This window comes from Oncorhynchus masou, chromosome 1 (assembly GCF_036934945.1).
Source record: "Oncorhynchus masou masou isolate Uvic2021 chromosome 1, UVic_Omas_1.1, whole genome shotgun sequence".
Taxonomy (NCBI): Eukaryota; Metazoa; Chordata; class Actinopteri; order Salmoniformes; family Salmonidae; genus Oncorhynchus; species Oncorhynchus masou.
The window spans coordinates 76,307,492-76,328,689 of record NC_088212.1 but is presented as its reverse complement, the minus strand read 5'-3'; the positions used below and the strand labels follow the sequence as shown (position 1 = coordinate 76,328,689).

At 41.8% G+C, this 21,198-nt stretch overlaps 1 protein-coding gene across 1 annotated transcript in view; it reads left to right on the top strand.

The window, feature by feature from the left end:
- The window catches only part of LOC135550854 (transcription initiation factor TFIID subunit 4-like), a 128,680-nt gene that overhangs the window by 62,640 nt on the left and 44,842 nt on the right, over nt 1-21,198 (top strand). Inside the window, exons 9-12 of the mRNA XM_064982028.1 lie at nt 647-816; nt 3,509-3,639; nt 4,642-4,767; nt 9,115-9,171. Of these exons, the coding sequence (XP_064838100.1) occupies nt 647-816; nt 3,509-3,639; nt 4,642-4,767; nt 9,115-9,171 (484 nt within the window). The remainder of the gene's footprint in view (nt 1-646; nt 817-3,508; nt 3,640-4,641; nt 4,768-9,114; nt 9,172-21,198) is intronic.

The following is a 21,198-nucleotide window of genomic DNA, read 5'->3' as shown; positions in this document are numbered from 1 at the left end:
TGTTTGTTGATATTAGTATATTGCCAGATTCATCACACAGCAGTTCCAATCCTCCTGTGCATCCTTACCCAGCTCCCCTCCATCCAAACGTTGTCAACCCTACTATATGCTGACTCAAATGGACTCTGGATGGAATAAAACCTATTAAAATAGTGTATTATTATGAGCAGCTTATACACCTCTGAATCATAACAATGCAAGTGCATACACTACTTTCCCTGTACGATTGAACCTTGAATGAAATGAGAAAATCAGAGTCCTTTTTCCACAGGAACAGCCCTGTAATTGTCTATAGGGACATGCAAACTAATACTGTTAAAGGGAGACATATAGTATTGTTTTATACAGACATTGTTGTAAGAGCTAATGTATAGATGTAGGCTCTTAAGTTGAGCCAATTTGCTACAGCAGGAAAATAGTCCTGCAGCAACAGGACATTTGAATTATTATGTGGATTATAATTAAATTACATTTTTGTAGGGGTTGATACATTTTTCATGAGGGCAAAACAAGTCTGACATTTCTAAGTGGATATGACAACTTCAGATATATTTTTAAAACTCAAATACACTACACACAAGTTTGCAGAAACAAACTACATCTGTAGAGCCCTTAAAACATGAATCCTCCATCTATCTGTTTCCAGGGATGATGATGACATTAACGATGTGGCGTCCATGGCGGGGGTGAACCTGAATGAAGAGAGCGCTCGTATCCTGGCAACCAACTCTGAGCTGGTGGGGACACACATCCGCTCCTGTAAAGATGAGGCCTTCCTTCACTCGGGCCTGTTACACAGACGCATCCTGGAGACAGGTACGGACAGTACACTACTACAGTACATTATAGTACATGATGACACCCTCACTAGAGAAACCTCTGGGGAATACCCATATTGTATATGATGAGGACTTGTTCACAGCAATAGAACATTAGACGTTGCATACACAGTAAGTCTTTAAAGTCATTAAATGATAGAGAATTGAGTTGGAATCATGTACAGTATCGTTGTCTTCACGGTTAGTATTATCTCCAGGTCCATAATAATAATTCCATAATCATCAAGTGTTGCCAATGATGCTGATCTTCATTTTCATCATAGTGATTATTATCTTCAGATTGATCTTGAATTTATTCATGAACGTGTACCAAACAGAATCATGTTCCTTCAAACGTGTGTTGGTTTAGAAAATATAGGCCAGACCCCTGTCTGTGTGTGTGTGTGATGAAATCTGTCTGTTAGCTTTGTGTTTTCTTGTATTCTCCTTGTTGTTTCTGCATCTGTAGTGTCATCACTAAAGACAGACAGTTTGATTTACTTCCCCTGATGGGAGGTTGCAGGCCAGGCCGGAGCAGACGCTCCTTTCTGCCCTCCCTCATTTTAAACTTGGTGCACTTAACAGTTCGTTCACCTCCTTTAATGAATTCTTCAGTGTCTGTCTGAACTTACTAGACCCCAGGCCCTGACATAAATACTTTATAGAGCTGTCTTTTGAAGGCTGCTTGTCAGATTGTCCTGTGGACTGAAGGAAGAGAGTTCAGAGTCAAGACTGGATCTTGTTCTTCTTCTTCTGTCCTTTGATTGGATCTCCACATTCAGATACTGTCCTATTTGTGAATGTGAGATGATACACGGATATATATTACCATTAACAACTAAGTATTGAGTACAAGTTGCATTATAAATCACACAGTAGATTAGAAGTCAAGCACAACAGGGAGTTTTATCGCGAAGATGTTTTTTAATGTTTTACCTAAGTATCCACAGTGACAGTGACAATGAGGCCCAGAGGTCATGTGCTGTTAGACAGTACATTGGTGAGGTTGTTATCCCGTCGCCTTGGGGAGGAGGGGGTTAAAAATGTAAATCTTGCTCTGGGGGCTTGGTGCTGTGCGGGGGCCGGGTGGGTGGGAGGCCATGGTGCCCCCTGCTGGGGAAGTGGCACATGGGCGGCTTTATTGTGTCAGTGATGGGCTGTGGAGAACTCTCAGCTGGCAGCAGAACCAAGGGAGGCTCCCCAGCCTGCCAACTCTGCTCAATCAGAGGCTAGTGGGGATGTGGTCCTCCTCACACAGTGGTACACAGCCCTGACTCACCCCTCTGCTTCATGCTGCCCACTCTGCTCTCTGCTGCCACCACTGGACAGGGAGATGTACAGCGGGGCAACGTAGATTCAGACCCGGTGAGGACCAGGGAACCCTGTGTCTTTCAGAATGTCCACACACAGATTGGGAGAAGAGGAGCTTGTTTTTTTTCTCCTGTTTCTTTCTTTCTCCTTTTTTCTCTTTCTATCTCTTCCCATCTCTCTCTCCTCTCACCCCCTTCTCTCTTTCTATCTCTCTTATCTCTCCCCCTTCCCATCATTCTTCAGGCTTGTCCTTGAGCCATGGGCCAGTTTCATTTGTGAAACTGCAAGCGGCAACTCCCTCCTGACTCCCACGGCCTAGCACATATGCACAGCTGGAGTTCTCTAGAATAGCCTCTCAAAGTAAATGTGCACTGGTACCTCAGAGGTCCAATTCTGCAGAGACACATGCAGAAGTACTCAACTCCAGAGAGACTCACTCATGTTCAGTGCAGAAAGTTAACTTTTCTCTATTTAAGGGTAGATGAGTTTACCAGTAAAAAAACAGTACAAAATAAAGCCTGTTAAGGTGGTTGGAAACTAACACTAAAGCAATACGATGCTGTTTAGACTCTCCTATAGTCCTAAGTGAGGGGCTGGTGTGGACTACATTGAGGAAGGTATTTATTTCATAGAGAACTTGGCTTTCTTTGTCTCGGTGCCTTAAAGATCTCAGTTTGTTGGAGAGTGGAAGCCTTTAGTATTTTTCCTTTTGACATCGCTTACGACCCAGAGAAAATGTTTTTGAATTTTCACACTAATTATCAGGCTTATACAGATCTCGATCCTTTCAAGATGTTAGACTGGGAAAAGATGTGTGTACAGTACAGCTGATTTAAATAATTGGTGTGGTTTACTTAAAAGTGTACCAGAGAGAACATTCTGTTAATGGAATATTATAAAGGAAGATAAACTGATCCTAACCTGCTAAACTCTGTCCTCTGAATTATGACTTCACAAACTGTTTACTGCCAGAAAACTAGTCGAAATGATCCTTTAAAGTTAAGGTTGGCCAATGTTGTTTACAGCTACACACATGAAAGACTGCAGAGTAAGCTTGGCAATTCATACATGGATACTATTCTCAACATTACACTAGAACTGTGAAACATCTAGACAGAGCTTTATCATTATTAAACTAACTACCTTTTTCACACTATTGTCCTGACCTAACCCAAACTGTGCTGGCACAGATGTTTTGCTTTGTCCTTTTTAGCATGGTTCCAACAACAATGGAGGATGTGGAACCAGGCCAGCTCATTACAGCTTGGTTTGGTTCGGCTCAGCTTGGTTCAGTAGTATGGAAAGCCTTTTCGGACTGGGATTTGGGGAGATCAGCGTGTATTAATGTTGGAGTCCTTCTGTCTGTGTGTGACCCTAAGCTAAGAAGTTTGGCGTGTCAGAGGTTCCTATGGAGGCTGTGAACTTCATCTCCCACGCTACCCAGTCCCGACTCCGCACTGTGCTGGAGAAGGTCTCCTCCATCGCACAGCACAGGATGGACGGTGGTAAAGTAAGTAGTTGTGCCAGAGACAGACATACCTATGAGGAGGTGGGCGCTTTTTACACTTAAGTGATAAACACCATAGCACAGTTTCCACAGAAACATATTCTTCAGAACTTGAAAAATACCTGGTAGATCTTTTTCAGGCCTCTGTCTGGCACACCAGCATGGGTGACATTAACTTTTAGCCTTGAATATAGCAATGTAACCACATTTAATTGGGTTTCAATAAAGTCAATTCAACTCTGCTCCTTGTAAAAGAAAGAAAGCAAAAAGCATAGCAACTTTGAAAAGCTGTTTTCCTGTTTGTATGTGAGGCAGAGGAGAGGGGTGGTGGGCTACAGATGTCCCTGTCTTGTTTAGTCTTTTTTGCGGTTTGTAAATGAGGCGTGTTAGAAGCGTGAAGTCTCCTCGTCTCTGTGAAGCCACTCTGTTGACATCAGCGAAAAACCAACCCGGGCGGGCGGCCTGAAAGAGAGAGCACGGCTCGACTGAGTTACGGAGGAGGGGAGGAGTGCAGGCTCAGCTCTGAACAAAGGAGGGAGGAAGGATGAGAGAGACGTGCGCGTGGTGACAAACCCTCAGATGTCACTCCACTCTGTGCTCTGCTCTGCCACCCAGCTCCTCACATCGCCACAGAGAGGGAGGGAGATAGAGTGAGAGAAACTGATAAAGGGTGTTGGGGGAGAACAGAGAGACAGAGACACACACAGGGAATAAACAATTGTCATATTAACTTTTTGATGACCCACAAACTTTGTTTTCCTTCTGAAACTTGTCTCATCTTCCCATCTCCCAAGTGCAGAACAACATATTTAACACAATGAGAAGCGGTGATACGTGTAAACAAAGAAAAGTTGTGATAAGTTATCCAAACTGGTGGTTGTAAGAGACGAGGTGTCTAAAGTTGTAGTAATATGTTTATCCAAACTTGTGGTTAAAATGAGATCTTCTTAGTATCTTAAGTTATTTTTCCTCTTTTTCTTCCTTTCCCTCTCTGTCTCTCTGCAGGATGAGGAGTGGTTTGAGCAGTCGGCAGACGTGCGGTCGCAGCTAAAGTTCTTTGAGCAGCTGGAGAGGATAGAGAAGCAGAGGAAGGATGAACAGGAGAGAGAGATCCTACTTAAAGCAGCTAAAGTAAGTCCTAGTCGCCTTCTTGTTATAAAGGCATATATCCCTTTTAGTTACAACCACACAGTCATGGAAGTGTTTTCACATTCCATCCTGATCCCGTGCTTCTACACCTGCATTGCTTGCTGTTTGGGGTTTTAGTCTGGTTTTCTGTACAGCACTTTGAGATATCAGCTGATGTAAGAAGGGCTATATAAATACATTTGATTAGATTTGATTTAGCCCAATTTAGCAATACGCTGAAATCTTACCAGTTTCAGTTTCCCCATTTCTAAGCCTACCTCATACACCATGAAGTCCAGTGTAGGGACTAGAGGTCGACCGATTAATCTGAATGGCCGATTAATTAGGGACGATTTCAAGTTTTCATAACAATCGGAAATCGGTATTTTTGGGCGCCGATTTTACGATTTTTTTTTTATACCTTTATTTAATCTTTATTTAACTAGGCAAGTCAGTTAAGAACACATTCTTATTTTCGATGACGGCCTAGGAACAGTGGGTTAACTGCCTTGTTCAGGGGCAGAACAACAGATTTTCACCTTGTCAGCTCGGGGGACCCAATCTTGCAACCTTAACTAGTCCAACGCAATAACGACCTGCCTCTCTCTCGTTGCACTCCACAAGGAGTTACGCGAATGCAGTAAACCAAGGTAAGTTGCTAGCTAGCATTAAACTTATCTTATAAAAAACAATCAATCATAATCACTAGTTAACAACACATGGTTGATGATATTACTAGATATTATCTAGCGTGTCCTGCGTTGCATATAATCTGAAGGAGCATACAAGTATCTGACTGAGCAGTGGTAGGCAGAAGCAGGCGCGTAAACATTCATTCAAACAGCACTTTCGTGCGTTTTGCCAGCAGCTCTTCGTTGTGCGTCAAGCATTGCTCTGTTTATGACTTCAAGCCTATCAACTCCCGAGATAAGGCTCGTGTAACCGAAGTGAAATGGCTAGCTAGTTAGCGCGCGCTAATTGTAGTTGTGTTGCTGGTTCGAGCCCAGGGAGGAGCGAGGAGAGGGACAGAAGCTATACTGTTACACTGGCAATACTAAAGTGCCTATAAGAACATCCAATAGTCAAAGGTTAATGAAATACAAATGGTATAGAGGGAAATAGTCCTATAATTCCTATAATAACTACAACCTAAAACTTCTTACCTGGGAATATTGAAGACTCATTTTCAAAGGAACCACCACCTTTCATATGTTCTCATGTTCTGAGCAAGGAACTGAAACGTTAGCTTTCTTACAAAGCACATATTGCACTTTTAATTACTTCTCCAACACTTTGTTTTTGCATTATTTAAACCAAATTGAACATGTTTCATTATTTACTTGAGGCTAAATTGATTTTATTGATGTATTATATGAAGTTAAAATAAGTGTTCATTCAGTATTGTTGTAATTGTCATTATTACAAAAAAAATTTTTTTTTTAAATTGGCCGATTAATCGTTATCGGCTTTTATGGTCCTCCAATAATCGGTATCGGTATCGGCGTTGAAAAATAATAATCGGTCGACCTCTAGTAGGGACTGTAGCTCTGTTGCTATTGTGTGTGCTACTTGTGTTTGAGGTGGTGTGTAAGGTGGTGTGTAAGGTGGTGTGTAAGGTGGTGTGTAAGGTAGTGTGTAAGGTGGTGTGTAAGGTGGTGTGTAAGGTGGTGTGTAAGGTGGTGTGTAAGGTAGTGTTTAACTGTGGTGTGGTGTGTGTTCCTTGTCAGTGTCTAGGGCAGTGTGGTGTCCTCGCTGTTCCTGCCCAGGCCCTAGCTAACAGATGACACCGAGTGCGCCCTCCGTAGTGTGACCTCAGTGTGTTTTCCCGCCCCCATGCTCTAGGGCTCCTTTGTCCTCTCATTGTCCCCAACACAACAAGCAGAGGAACCACTGTGGAACTCTATACAGTCCTCTGATCTGATCCTCCTCACATACCCGCTGACACGCCCAGAGCTAAAAGCGTGTCATCTCAGCCATCTCAGTACTCAGGAGAACCAGCTTCAACAGTAGTGGGCAGGAGAGCCTCAGAGAGCCGTACAGAGTCTCAGAACAGATGAATTGCATTTAGGCCGTCTCTGCACACTCATGTGTGTCCATCCAGTCACACTCAGGCTGTTGATACTGGTGTAAACACTTCTTGCACACACTTAACTTGTATAAGATTGTGAAATTACTTGAATAAGTTCTCACATACTTCATACAATCTATCAAATAAGACAGGTACATAATTCATTAGACATACAGTATGATGCGAAGGTCCAATACTGTCACCACCAACAAAATGTGTGTTGAAGGGAAATGCCCTACGGTGAGACATTAGAGAGAAGCTTGCTTCATTTAATACATCTTCAACAGAGACAATGTCCCACAGCTGATTGCATTGTTATGGTCTGGCCCTGCCTGCCATGCAGGACATTAGAAGCATTCAGACTGATGAACAATGACCCGCCTTGCCACTGTTATAGTTGGTAGTTAGGAAACTACTGCCTTGACAGCAAAGCTGTTAATTTAGCACCAAGTGTTATTTTGTTATTTTAAAAAGATGCAATCTCAGGGCCTAACTGTAAGTGTCTTTAGAAGGAGTATATGACAGTAAGTTTTACTAAACACAAGTTTATCACACCTGAAAAAATCTTTAGTATAACTGTATAGCTAATATGCAATATGTGTTGTCTGGCCTCATTATTATGTAATAGGATGGTGGCACATTAATTAATCTGACTTGTCCATTTCCACTATACACTTCCTACAGTATATTTCACTCTCTAACTGATGTATTCAAACAGTATAGTGAGGGTGGATCCAGCACCCAGCCACTGTACTGTTATGAGAGAGAGAGGGGGGGGTCAGGACAGCTGAGCTGACAGAGGTGATATAAAGTATGTCAGTACCACCATGGCCCTTGGTAAACAGTCCGTCTTTGTCCCTGTTTTCTCCCCGCTGACGGCCAGGCTCCACGCTGGGGCTCCCTTATAATTTGACCTCTCAAATAAGAATCTACTAAAATAATCCCCTCCTCCGCTCCCACTCCTCCGTCCATTTAAAATATGACTCAGGTCTTCAGGGATGCTCCGGCCGACTGGAGGGCAAATGCAGTCGTTTTAGTTGAGACACCGACCAGTACGTGAACCGCCTGATATATTTAAAGCCAATTAGCAAGGAGCAGGGCAAGACGACTGCATCTGTTCATGAAGGCGGGATGGAGGGAGGGAGCCAGGGCACGGGTAGCTAGACTCTTGCTTTCCAGCACCACTGAAGGCAAATAGCATTTGATTGCTTATAGTAGAAAAAAAGAAACATCGGGAGGAGCATCACGTTCAGAGATATTAATGAAGTAGTCTTTAACACCACCGGGATGACCATGCTCTTAGAGAGGTTAGGCAATGTTAAAGACACATTGGACCATTACTAGTCATATCCCTAACCTTCATTCAAGCTAAATTAATTTATGCTAGTTAAACAGGAAGTCAATTTTTTATAGAATTATTACTATTGCTATGGCAGGGGGCAGCACTGTTAGCTGCCTGTATTACCATAGCATAGACGAAGACCTACGGGTCGAAATGTTGTACAATAAAACTGTGGGGGAATTAAAAAGTGTATATATCTTTCTTTCATAGACTCATAGGAAAAGTACACTGCGTCGCTGATAGCTACAGTAGGCTAGTACTGTGTTAGTGTGGTGATCTGGCAGGGTGCCACTAACAGTGAGCTTTTAGAAGAGTCCCTGTATGGTTAATTGGAAGCCCTGTGGTTAACAGCTCACACAGACAGGTACAAGCTGCACAGGCAGCTCAGCTCTCACTGACTAATTACAGTGGCGCTCCAGTACTGTGGACTCTGGTCCTGACTCTAGAGAGATACGCACGCACGTACGCATGCACACACACACACACACACACACACACACACACACACACACACACACACACACACACACACACACACACACACACACACACACACACACACACACACACACACACACACACACACACACACACACACACACACAGCAATGGCACTGGAACAAAAGAGGGACAGAGTGCCAGTGACTTTCCGAGTTTGAGCACATTCTCCCAGCCCTGTGTGCTCTGCTGGCTCGTGCAGAATTTTTAATAACCTCCTTTGATTAGAATCTCCCTCCAGCAGCTTATTTACGGTGGGATTTGGCGCAGGTTTAAAGGGCACTGGCCTTGGGCGCTCAATTGCACTTCTATGAATCCAAATACGATGTCCTTGACACCTTGTATCCTGTTCCCATTTTGTACTATTTTTGTGCTGGCTGCAACAGATGAGGGGGTCCTTAAACCAGCTGTTAACCTGTGTCCCCCCCCCCCAACTCTGCAGAGTCGCTCCAGGCAAGAGGACCCAGAGCAGGCTCGACTGAAACAAAAAGCTAAGGAGGTAAGCGCTGTGCTGGAGATCATTACCCTTGACATTTTCCCAAGACTTCAACATATAAATTTTTCATGCCTCGCTACATATGTAATGCCATTTAAAGGTCTGACTTAAAAAGTTGTAGGAATTATTTGTGCTGATTTATGTCCGCCTCGTTTGGAAAAGTGGTTATAGAACAGAGACACCACACCAAAGAGATCCTCCTCCTCTTTTCTCTCTCCCTCTCTCTTTTCTGGCTCCCGATAACATTTTGGAGACTGCTGTTCATTGTGCATGGCTCTTTCAAAGAGATAGATTGGGGAGCCTATCAGTGTTGTGAGTACCGGTTTAATATTCACCATAGCACTTTCTGTAGAGCCATTTGCATCGTAAAAGCTGATAGAAAAATGTTTACTGTCACAGTTATGTATACATTTTGGTTTAAAACATTGAAATGGCTTTGGCACTGTAGGCGCACAAATGGGAAATATAAAAAATAAAGTAGGAAGCTACTGTGCTTATTTGTTAAATTGTACAGCTACAGTGTCTTCAGAAAGTATTCATACCCCTTGACTTATTCCACATTTTGTTGTTAAAGCCTGAATTCAAAATTGATTAAATATAATGTTTTTCTCATCCATCTGCACACAATATCCAATAATGACAAAAGTGAAAACGGGTTTTTAGAATAGTTTTCAAATGTATTGAAAATTAAATACAGAAATATCTCATTTACTTAAGTATTCTCACCCATGACTCAATACTTTGTAGAAGCACCTGACAGAGATTACAGCTGTGAGTCTTTCTGAGAAAGTCTCTAAGAGCTTTCCACACCTTAATTGTGCAACAATTTCCCATTATTATTTTCAAAATTCTCAAAGCTCTGTCAAATTGGTTATTGATCATTGCTTTAGAACCATTTTCAGGTCTTGTCATAGATTTTCAAGTAGATTTAAGTCAATAGGTTAACTCGGCCTCTCAGTCACTGTCTTCTTGGTAAGCAACTCCAGTGTAGATTTGGCCTTGTGTTTTACGTTATTGTCCTACTGAAAGGTGAATTCATCTCCCAGTGTCTGGTGGAAAGCTGACTGAACCAGATTTCCTCTAGGATTTTGCAAGTGCTTAGCTCCATTTTATTTATTTTTTTATCCTGAAAATCTCACAAGTCCTTAGCAATTACAAGCATACCCATAACATGATGCAGCCACCACAATGCTTGGAAATATGGAGAGTGGTAGTCAGTTGTGTTGTATTGGATTTGCAGCAAACATAACATTTTGTATTCAGGACAAAATGTTAATTGCTTTGCAACATTTTTTGCGGTATTACTTTAGTGCCTTTGGAATATTTTTATTCTGTACATGCTTCCTTCTTTTCACTCTGTAAATTAGGTTCGTATTTAGGAGTAACTACAATGTTGTTGATCCATCCTCAGTTTTCTCCTATCACAACCATTAAACTCTGTAACTGTTTTAAAGTCGCCAATGGCCTCATGGTGAAATCCCTGATCGGTTTCCTTCCTCTCATTGGTCTTTGTGGTTTAATCTGTGTTTGAAATGCGCTGCTTGACTGACGGATCTTACAGATAATTGTAAGTGTGGGTTACAGAGATGAGGTAGTCATTCCAAAATCATGTTAAACACTATTATTGTATGCAATTTTTACTCCTGAACTTATTTAGGCTTACCATAACGAAGGGGTTGAATACTTATTGACTTAAGACATTTCAGCTTTTCATGTGTAAAAAATTATATTCTAAAAACATAGTTACACTTTCACATTATGGGCTATCGTGGGTAGGCCAGTAACCAAATAAATCTCAATTTAATACATTTTAAATTTACGATGTAACACGACAGAACGTGGAAAAAGGAGTGTGAATACTTTCTGAAGGCACTGTAGTCCATGATAGATCTCTAGCAACATAGAGCTGCTTAGCCCCATTTCAATTCTATGTCCATACGAGTGTACCACTTAGTATGAAGCAATGTATTGGACATGCAATCCAAGTGGTATGCTATGGACATTAGAATGGGGATCTTCTCTCCTCTCCACTCTGCTCTCTGTAAAGAGATCTTACACTACCACCACACCAGTGTGTGGTGAAGGGATGCCTTTCATTGGCTCTGCTCTGTTCATTCGTTTAGAACCTTGAGACTAGATCTCAGCCTCCCCATAAGCCCTAGCTGCATATGCAAATGAGGCAGTATAATAGGCTGTGCTGCGATAGGTTCGCCCGGGGTGGTGTGATCAAAGTGGATCTCCTCCCTGTTAAGTGGCAGGCCGCTCATCATCTGGATGGAGCCAGATTATCTTCTGAGAAAGAAACGCGGCACGCGCACATTCTCATTTTCATTTTAGAATTTCAGAAGGAGCAGAGGGAGGGGGGTTGGGGGGTGAAATTGTTACTTTATGTAATGTTCAGTGCGACAGTCAGGGATGACACCACTACAGGGGGAATTTTTTTTCTCTACGTTTTTTCATCCCCCTTCTCTCTTTTTTTGCTTAATGGCCGTCGTTTCTCAGTCCTGTGCCTCTCTGGTTTTCATCACCTGACTGGCTCAAGGGGACAGAGGTAGCTGTTTGTGTCACCACGGTTACCGCAGAGGGAGTCTGTCGGTGGCAGCTCCTTGTTCAGCACATCTGCACAAATTTCATCAGGATAATGAGGCTGAGCTACTCTTCCAGGTGACTGATGGACGGGTGGACAATCCTGCCACCCCTCTTTCCGAAAATCATTTTCTATGACAGTTATATACTTGTTCCAAGAAATGTGTTTGCAATTGAGTTGCCACTGATTTGTTTGTAAAGGCAGTTATATGGGGAGGGAACAGGGAGGTGTTGGGGAACTTTATTGAGGTGCTTACAGGTGAATTACACCCAGTCAGAGTGGGATGATAGAGACACACTACTCTGGTAGTGTGATGGCAGCCTTGGCCCCATGTGGCCTCTATCAGACCTCTCCAGTTTCCACCTCAACCTAATCCATCCCCCTTCCCCGTCAGCCTTCGGTACCGCCCAGGCAGATAGCAAAAGGCATAAGGCCAAACGTGTGTAGCGCCCCTGTTTCCTCCATTCGGAAACATTCGCCCAAAAGGTCAGATGGGCTATTTTAGAAATGCCCCCAGTGAAAATCAATGGCCAAAACGAGTATTCCTCATTTCTTTATTTTTTGGTCTGGTCTGTGTGCTCTGTCTGAAATCCCACTGAGGCAGGAGGTGAGGCAGTGAGAGAGGGGTGTGGGGGAGAGTGGACCAGACCTACATACATCACAGTGTCAGACACACAGACACACTGCGGCCATAGATTCATCATCAGAACTCCATCTGGAGGCAGGGAGAGGAGAGAGGAAGACTCTCTCTGGTCTAAACTCATCATCCCCAGGACCTCACATCCCACTGGGCACATCACGTCATTTCAACGTGGGTAACTTGGTAATATTTGGTTGAGATGTTGATCAATGAGATTACAACCTATATTCACCCAGTCAAAAAGACAAAAGTTAATTGTGTTGTGTTAATGTGTTATCACTCTGCTTTCAACCATCTAAAAGCACAACCAAATTCCAATGGAAAAACAATGTCTTATTTTTAGTTGTCACCCAAAGTACAGTATATCACTATTCAACCATTTAAAAGCACAACTAAGTTTAAAAGGGAATACAATGTCAGATATTTTGTTTTGTATTAATACAACCGATTAATGTGTTATCACTGTGCAGAACCAAACAACCTGGGCTGCAATTGAAATTACATAAACAATATATGGTGCAAGTGATCAATACTGTTCGACATTATTACAGCAATTGTAAAAATCTCCACAAACCTGCAGCAACCTAAGCATTATTTTTATGAATACATAAGAAGACATTTTTAGTTACAGTAACCTCAATGAGGCCATGGATGTGTTACTCATTTTAAGGTTTAATGTTACATTAGCTTGTAAGATATTTAAATATATTTAGGCTATTACAACAGTATTACAACAGTAATTTTGAGTTGTGGTTGGTTGACAACGCAAACAACATCAACATTTGAAGGAGATGTATCTACTGCTTGGATAGTTTCATCTGAACCACTTGCTCAATCCCATTCTTTAACTTTTATTTAACTTTTTTTTTTTTGGAGATGGGAATTCAACATACTGTTTCATTTGTTAACTTGTCAACAAGTTAATAGGCTAAATGTATTGTATTTCAGAAGTGATATTGAAATGTGTTTGCTTGTCAATGCAATCAAATAATAACATTTGAAGGAGATTTATCTTCTGTTGGATAGTTTCTTCTCTGTGCCGCTGATGTAGTCTGGCTTTCATTCCAGTTTGTCTACAGATGTCACGCCCTGGCCATACAGAGGCTTTTTATTCTGTATTTTGGTTAGGCCAGGGTGTGACTAGGGTGGGCATTCTAGTTTCTTTATTTCTATGTTTTGGCTGGCTATGGTACTCAATCAGGGACAGCTGTCTATCGTTGTCTCTGATTGGGAATCATACTTAGGCAGCCTTTTGCCCACCTGTGTTTTGTGGGTAGTTGTTTTCTGTATAGTTTATGCACCTTACAGAACTGTTTCGTTTTTTTTCACTTTATTTTGTTCAAGTGTTTTGGTTAACAATCATGAACACTTACCACACTGCGTTTGGGTCTGATCCTCATTACGACGAGAGCCGTGACAACAAATTAATAATTGATATGTTGGATTTACATCTCCATCTCAACCAAAAATCTAAGTGAAAGAAAAGGACTAAATCAAATCAAACTTTAAATGCACTTTCAATAAAGTTTGATTTGATTTAGTCCTATTCTTTAACTGATTTGGTCACGTTTATTTTGCTCTGTTAAACCTGCCCTTTGGAATGACTTCGATAGCAACAGTGAATCTGTTTTGTTTTTAAGTGATCTCTCAACAATCGTTCTCGTGATATCACATTGGTAATAGTCAGTGACAAATGTCAAAGTTTATCAGGGCTGGGCTCAGTTAAAACCCTGGAAGGGAGACCAAAGGGTACCTGTAGATAGATCAATTCTCCAGTAGGAGGTGCTGCCCAGCCTATAGTTTTTTGTCTGAAAGTGGATATAACGTTGAAGATCTGATGTAGTTTTAAAGGTACAAATTCTACATATTTTATACAAGGTTTGTCTATGTTGCAATTTGGTTACCATGATGACATAATTCTGTGGTTGAAATGTTACCCTCAAAATAAGAGTTGATTACTTTTTTCAAATTCAATGTATTTTTATTTTCCACATAGATTCCACATCACAATACGTTGACAAATAACGTTGAAACAACGTTTATTCAACCAGTTTGTTCCCAATGGGATGGTTCTGGCTTTTAGCCTATGATTGGTTGGGAGGAGTCGGTCAAACGTCTGTCAGCTGATTGGGATAAATGGTTTCCCTAGAATTTGTTGCCTTTGTAAGGACAGGCTTTTATTTTGATGATGGCCCTTATCCTCCTAATTACATTCTTGATCAAACCAGCTAAGAAATGCGGGTCATTGATGTTTCGGGCCATGGCTTCAGAATCTAATTTGTCGAAAACCATAAATAATTAATGGTAAATGTGTTATTGGAAAAGCCCAATTATATTTTATACGCCACATGCAATGCCAAGGCTGAGTGCAAAGCTTTTTGCTTCAGGTTTCCCACTAAAAGAATAATTGAAATGGTTGTAAAATGGGTTACAGACTTATCACAGCTTGATACACCTATGATAAACTTCCTGGCAAAATAGGAATTGAAAGAGGTGAATTCTGGCATCATCAGGTGACATGTTGTTGCAGAGGAATATCAGGCGATGGACAGTTGGACACAGAAGCCTGTCTTTTGTTCCTTCCTCAAACACACCTGATTTTATATAATCAACTAATCATGGTCTTCAGTCTGGACATGATTAGCTAAGCAGGTGTGTTACTGCAGGGCTGGAATGAAAGCCTGCACACCCAGCTGCTATCCAAGACTGGAGTTTTACATAAAGATGATCCTCCACAATAATTCAACATAGCTAGAGTATTTAGAGGCATATCACTATACAGTTTATGTCTTTGACTATAAGGACTGTCAGTGAGACTGTTGTTAAGACAGCTCTTGGTTGCTCTGAATGACACCCCCATATCAGCATCACGAGCAGGGCCGTTCCAGGCCAGAGGGGGGATGAGGGGGTGTTGGGGTGGGGGGGTGAGATGTGGGAGCCCCTGTCTTCCCTTCCTCTCTCTTCTCATCCAGCCAGTCGGATCTGTGTCCTTGCAGCATTGCTCCACTTTACCTCAGAGTGATTTCAGACCCGTGTGAAACTGAGAGCTGTCCAATGGGAATCTCTCAGCTTTTTGTTAGAATAATTTTCCTCAAATATTTTTCCTCCTCAGGCGTTCAGAGGGAGTTTTTTCTTGCCTCGTTTGCACACCAGGATTGATCATGAAATGTCTTGATCCACGCAGCAATGAATTCTGCCCTCGCTCAACTCTCAACCTTGTATGGCACCAATTAAAAGCAAGAGGCGTTATATGGATAGTATGTCCTAGCCGGATGCATAAACATCTACATACATCCACATAGTGTATTACTGGATTGACTTGGAGTCAGTAGCATCAACATGACATAGAAACACTGGTCAACATTTTTACATTTTTCTCTTCCCACCTCCATCAAGAGATTTTGTAGATTTAGCCAACTTATTTTAATTATAACCTCTGGATGTAACCAATGTGCTCCAAGACATCATTGGCTCTAAGACACATGTTCATGATTTCCCAGCATCCCCCACAGATGACCAGGTCACATTTAGCCTGTAAAGGCGCTTGTGCAACAGGCCCCGTCATGCAGCGCGATTTCTCCTCTATTGTCAGAGGTGTCAGAGGACAAGGCTACAGTGCCATGCGTTTATAGTGTCTGTTTTATCTGTGGTCCACGGCCTCTCATCACGTGGCCCCACAGAACCCGTCATCGTACCCATTGTAGAGCGCTCGCTGTTAGGCATGCTCAGGGCTAAAGCCTGTCAGAATAATCACTATGATTATGAAGCCAGTTTGAGCTAGTTAACAGAGCGCTGACATTTGGTGATATACTGTAAGGACCAACACATGGCAGTAAATCTCTCCGTTTCATTGAACTTTTACGTTTGGCTTTTAAGATATGCTCTTTGAGAGTCTCTGTACATGGAAGATTGTGTTCTACTACAGGAAAAACAGTGAGGTTAAGTACCTCTAACCTCTTAGTGGTTATTACAAATGTGTATGTAGATACATGCAAATATCAGATATCCACACATCTTCTCAAATATTTCCCATTGTTGAAGTGTTTCATCAGTGTTGTTTGAAAGATCAAAGTGGGGCTATTTAATTGTTCATTTAATTATTTCAGAATGAAGATCTGTTTTGATGAACTCCTCAACATGCACAGCCTAGTCCACACTAGCACTATTTTTTGTTTTATTTGTTGCTTTGTTGTCTGGAGTTTCAACTTCTCTCAGTTTTTTCCCCTTTCTTTTTTTCCTCAAGACATATTATAAAGAAAAAAAATCACCAGGCTTTTAAAAATACCTTTGGTGTTCCTGTGTGTTTTGGAATATTACAAAGTCCTGTAATGAGAAGGAAAACAACAAAAAAGGAGATTTGCCTCAGAGGGAGATTGCGGCTCGTCTTCTCTTGCAAAGGAAGCCTGTAGGAGCACTTTTTCTTTGTGCGCTGTAGCACTCCTTGGGACTCCAGCGACAGGGGAATTGGGTACGCTGAGCTACGCTCGTGGCGGGGTGCCAGCCAGCCTCCCTCCGTTCCCGGGATAACAGGGAGAGGAGAGGAGGCAGAATTGAGGACACGTTTCAATTAGGGAACAAACACCACACACACAGAGGAGAGAAGAAGAGCTAAATCCTGACCAGCCAGACTACCTCATATTCTCTTAACCTCTTTCCTTTCTAAACTGTACCTGCACTGGAGAACAATAGCTCAACCAGCCTGCCCCCTTTTTATTTGAAAAATGTAATTTGTATAGAACTTCACAGGGGAAGGAAGAGGAGGGTAGTGTAGAAGAGAGGGGTCTTTCTTTGTGAGTTGATTCTCTAAGTGTGCCAGCTCTGCCCGCATGTTTCCATTAGATTGTCATGTTGGCTAATTAGAGAGCGGCAGCATGATTCACCTTGGTAATTAGCAGGACTTGCACACCACGTGCCTGGAGGCTAATGTGAAAGAGGAGCCCAGCCTCAGAGCCCTGCAGTCTCCTCTCCCCTCCGCTGCATGCCTGCCTTCTCTTTCTCCCTGCTTCCCCGTGAAGATTCTCTCTCTTCTCATCTACCTTCCACTTTTTTGATTTAGAAATGAATAAATCATTGCGATCGTCCTCGTCCTCTTGAATATCTGAGTTCATGTCTTTTCCTAGATGCAAATAATACGTGATCAATAGAAAGGTGATGAGCACTGAATCTCTTTAAAAAGAGAGAGAGAGGGAGAGAGAAGACTGCTAGCCCAAGCACGGTCGCATGTAAAGGGAGACCATGTGAAAGAAGAACATTTCAAGTTGGACATTTTCCCTTAGATAAGCATTATTTTTAATGATCACCGCTTTCCTGGCGCTTCCTTATAATGCTGCTGCTTGAATATGCTTATCTGTGATTTCTGGGTTCCTCTGTTTAAAAACGTATTCTTTAAAAAATATTCTACAAATGTTATTCTAAGGAATTAAAATACTATGTCTGTGGATGGGTTTTGGAGTGTGTTTTATACACAACCAATTTTATATACACAGTCTTTATACACGGTTTAATTTCTGCAAATAAGTTGCAAATAAATACGAACCGTAGGGTCATGAAAGTGGCCCTCACATAATGACCTTAGCTCCGGGGAGGGCTCATGGCGCTGAATAATTGGTTGTTGGCTCTGGAAATAGTTGTGACGTATCCATCCAGCTCAGGAGAAAATAGAACATGCTGAGACTGTAACTAGAGTTCATTTCCATAGGTAATGTATACGTATAATAAGTATGGCAGCAAACAGATGCTTTTATGGTGAAGAAAAACACGACTGAAATTCCTCAATGTGGTATTAATCACTGTACATGAATGTATTCATTGAGATAAGCATGTCTATGTATAATCCTTGGTTAATGCAGTGACTCATACCTACCTACAGTATGTGTGTTTACTCAGAATAAATACACATTGTGGTGCATAAAACATTTGTAAAAACAAAAATTGAAAGACGTTATTATTTATTTTCTTTTCTGTAATTTATTTGGGATCATTTGTATCCAAATCCAGTTCAGTTGAAGGGGCAATCTGAGATTGCTACATCCATTTTTGACTTTTAAATAGATTATATACAGTGCCTTCAGAAAGTATTCATTCCCTTGACTTATTCCACATTTTGTTGTGTTACAGCCTGAATTCAAAATCGAATACCTTTTTTTTTCTCTCTCACCCATCTACACACAATACCCTATAATGACATAGTGAAAACATATTTTCCAGAAATATCTAATTTACATCAGTATTCACACCCCTGAGCCAATACTTTGTAGAAGCGCCTTCGGCTTCAAATACAGTCTTGGGTATGTCTATCAGCTTTTCACATCTGGATTTGGGGATTTTCTCCCATTCTTCCTTTAAGATTTTCTCAAGCTCTGTTCAGTTAGATGGGGAGTGGCAGTGAACAGCAATCTTCAAGTCTTTCCACATATTTTCAATGGGATTCAAGTCTGGGCTTTGGCTGGGACACTGAAGGACTTTCACATTCTTGTTCTGAAGCCATTCCAGTGTTGTTTTGGCTGTATGGTTGGGGTCATTGTCCTGTTGGAATGTAAATCTTTACCCCAGTCTAAGGTTGTTTGCACTCTGAAGCAGGTTCTCATCAAGGATTTACCTGTATTTGACTCCATTCATTGTGTCCTCTATCCTTACCAGTCTCCCAGTCCCTGCCTCTGAAAAGCATCCCCATAGCATGATGCTACCACCACCATGTTTCACGGTAGGGATGGCGTTCGGCAGGTCATGAGCTGCACCTGGTTTTATCCAAAAGTATCTTTTTGCATTCAGGCCAAAGAGTTACATTTTTGTCTTATCGGACCACAGAATCTTTTGCCTTTCACATGCCTTTTCCCAAACTCCAGGCGTGATGTCATGTGCCTTTTCCCAAACTCCAGGCGTGATGTCATGTGCCTTTTCCCAAACTCCAGGCGTGATGTCATGTGCCTTTTCCCAAACTCCAGGCGTGATGTCATGTGCCTTTTTCTCAGGAGTGGCTTCTGTCTCTCCCATAATGTGCTGTAGAGACTCCATGACCAAGGTCCTTCCTGCCCAGTTGCTCAGTTTGGTTGGAGGGACAGCTCTAGGCAAAGTCTGGGTAGTTCCATATTTTTCCCCCAGATGTATGCCTCATCACAATTCTATCTCAGAGATCTAAGGACAGTTCTTTGGACTTCATGGTATAGTTTCTGCTCTGACATGCACTGTCAGCTGTCGGACCTTATATAGACAGGTGTGTTTCTTTCTAAACCATGCCCAAACAATTGAAATGGCCACAGATAGACTCCAGTCATGTTGTTGCGACACTTCAAAGATGATCAAAGGAAATCGGATGAACCTGAGCTCAATTTGGAGTGTCATAGCAAAGGGGTGTGGATAATTACTCTATATGAATGAGATATTTCTGTATTTCATTGTCAATAAATTTGCAAACATTTCTGAAAGCATGTTTTCACTTAGTCATTTTTTTCACCTTTATTTAACCAGGTAGGCTAGTTGAGAACAAGTTCTCATTTACAACTGCGACCTGGCCAAGATATAGCAAAGCAGTGCGAGACAAGCAACAACACAGAGTTACACATGGAATAAACAAACATACAGTCAATAATACAATTTTAAAAAGTCTATATACAGTGTGCGCAAATTAGGTAGGATAAGGGAGGTAAGGCAATAAATAGGCCATAGTGGCGAAATAATTACAATATAGCAATTAAACACTCGAGTGATAGATGTGCAGAAGATGAATGTGCAAGTAGAGATACTGTGGTGCAAGGGAGCAAAATAAATAACAGTATGGGGATGAGGTAGTTGGATGGGCTATTTACTGATGGGCTATGTACAGGTACAGTGATATGTGAGCTGCTCTGACAGCTGGTGCTTAAAGTTAGTAAGAGAGATATGAGTCTCCAGCTTCAGTGATTTTTGCAGTTTGTTCCAGTCATTGGCACCAGAGAACTGGAAGGAAAGGCGGCCATAGTAGGAATTGACTTTGGGGATGACCAGTGAAATATACCTGCTGGAGTGCGTGCTACGCGTGGATGCTGCTATGGTGACCAGTGAGCTGAGATAAGGCAGGGCTTTACTTAGCAAATATTTATAGATGACCTGGAGCCAGTGGGTTAGGAGCAAATATGAAGCGAGGGCCAGCCAACAACAATTATGGGGTGTTGTGTGTACATGGGTAAGAAAGACATCTATTTAATCCATTTTGAATTCAGGCTGTAACAAAACAAAATGTGGAATAAGTCAAGGGGTATGAATACTTTCTGAATGCACATCGATTTTTGAAGAATATACAGTACCAGTCAAAAGTTTGGACATACCTACTCCTTCAAGGGTTTTTCTTAATTCTGTGTTAGTTTCTACATTGTATAATAATAATGAAGACATCAAAACTATGACATAGCACATATGGAATCATGTAGTAACCAAAAAAGTGTTAAACAAATCAAAATATAATTAATATTTTTCAAAGTAGCCACCCTTGGCATTCTCTCAACCAGCTTCACCAGGAATGCTTTTCCAACCGTCTTGAAGGAGTTCCCACATATGCTGAGCACTTGTTGGCTGTTTTTCCTTCACTCTGCGGTCCAACTCATCCCAAACCATTTCAATTGGTTTGAGTTTGGGTGATTGTGGAGGCCGGGTCATCTGATGCAGCACTCCATCACTCTCCTTCTTGGTCAAATAGCCCTTACACAGCCTGGAGGTGTGTTGGGTCATTGTCCTGTTGAAAAACAAATGATAGTCACACTAAGCGCAAATCAGATGGGATGGCGTATCGCTGCAGAATGCTGTGGTAGCCATGCTGGTTAAGTGTGCC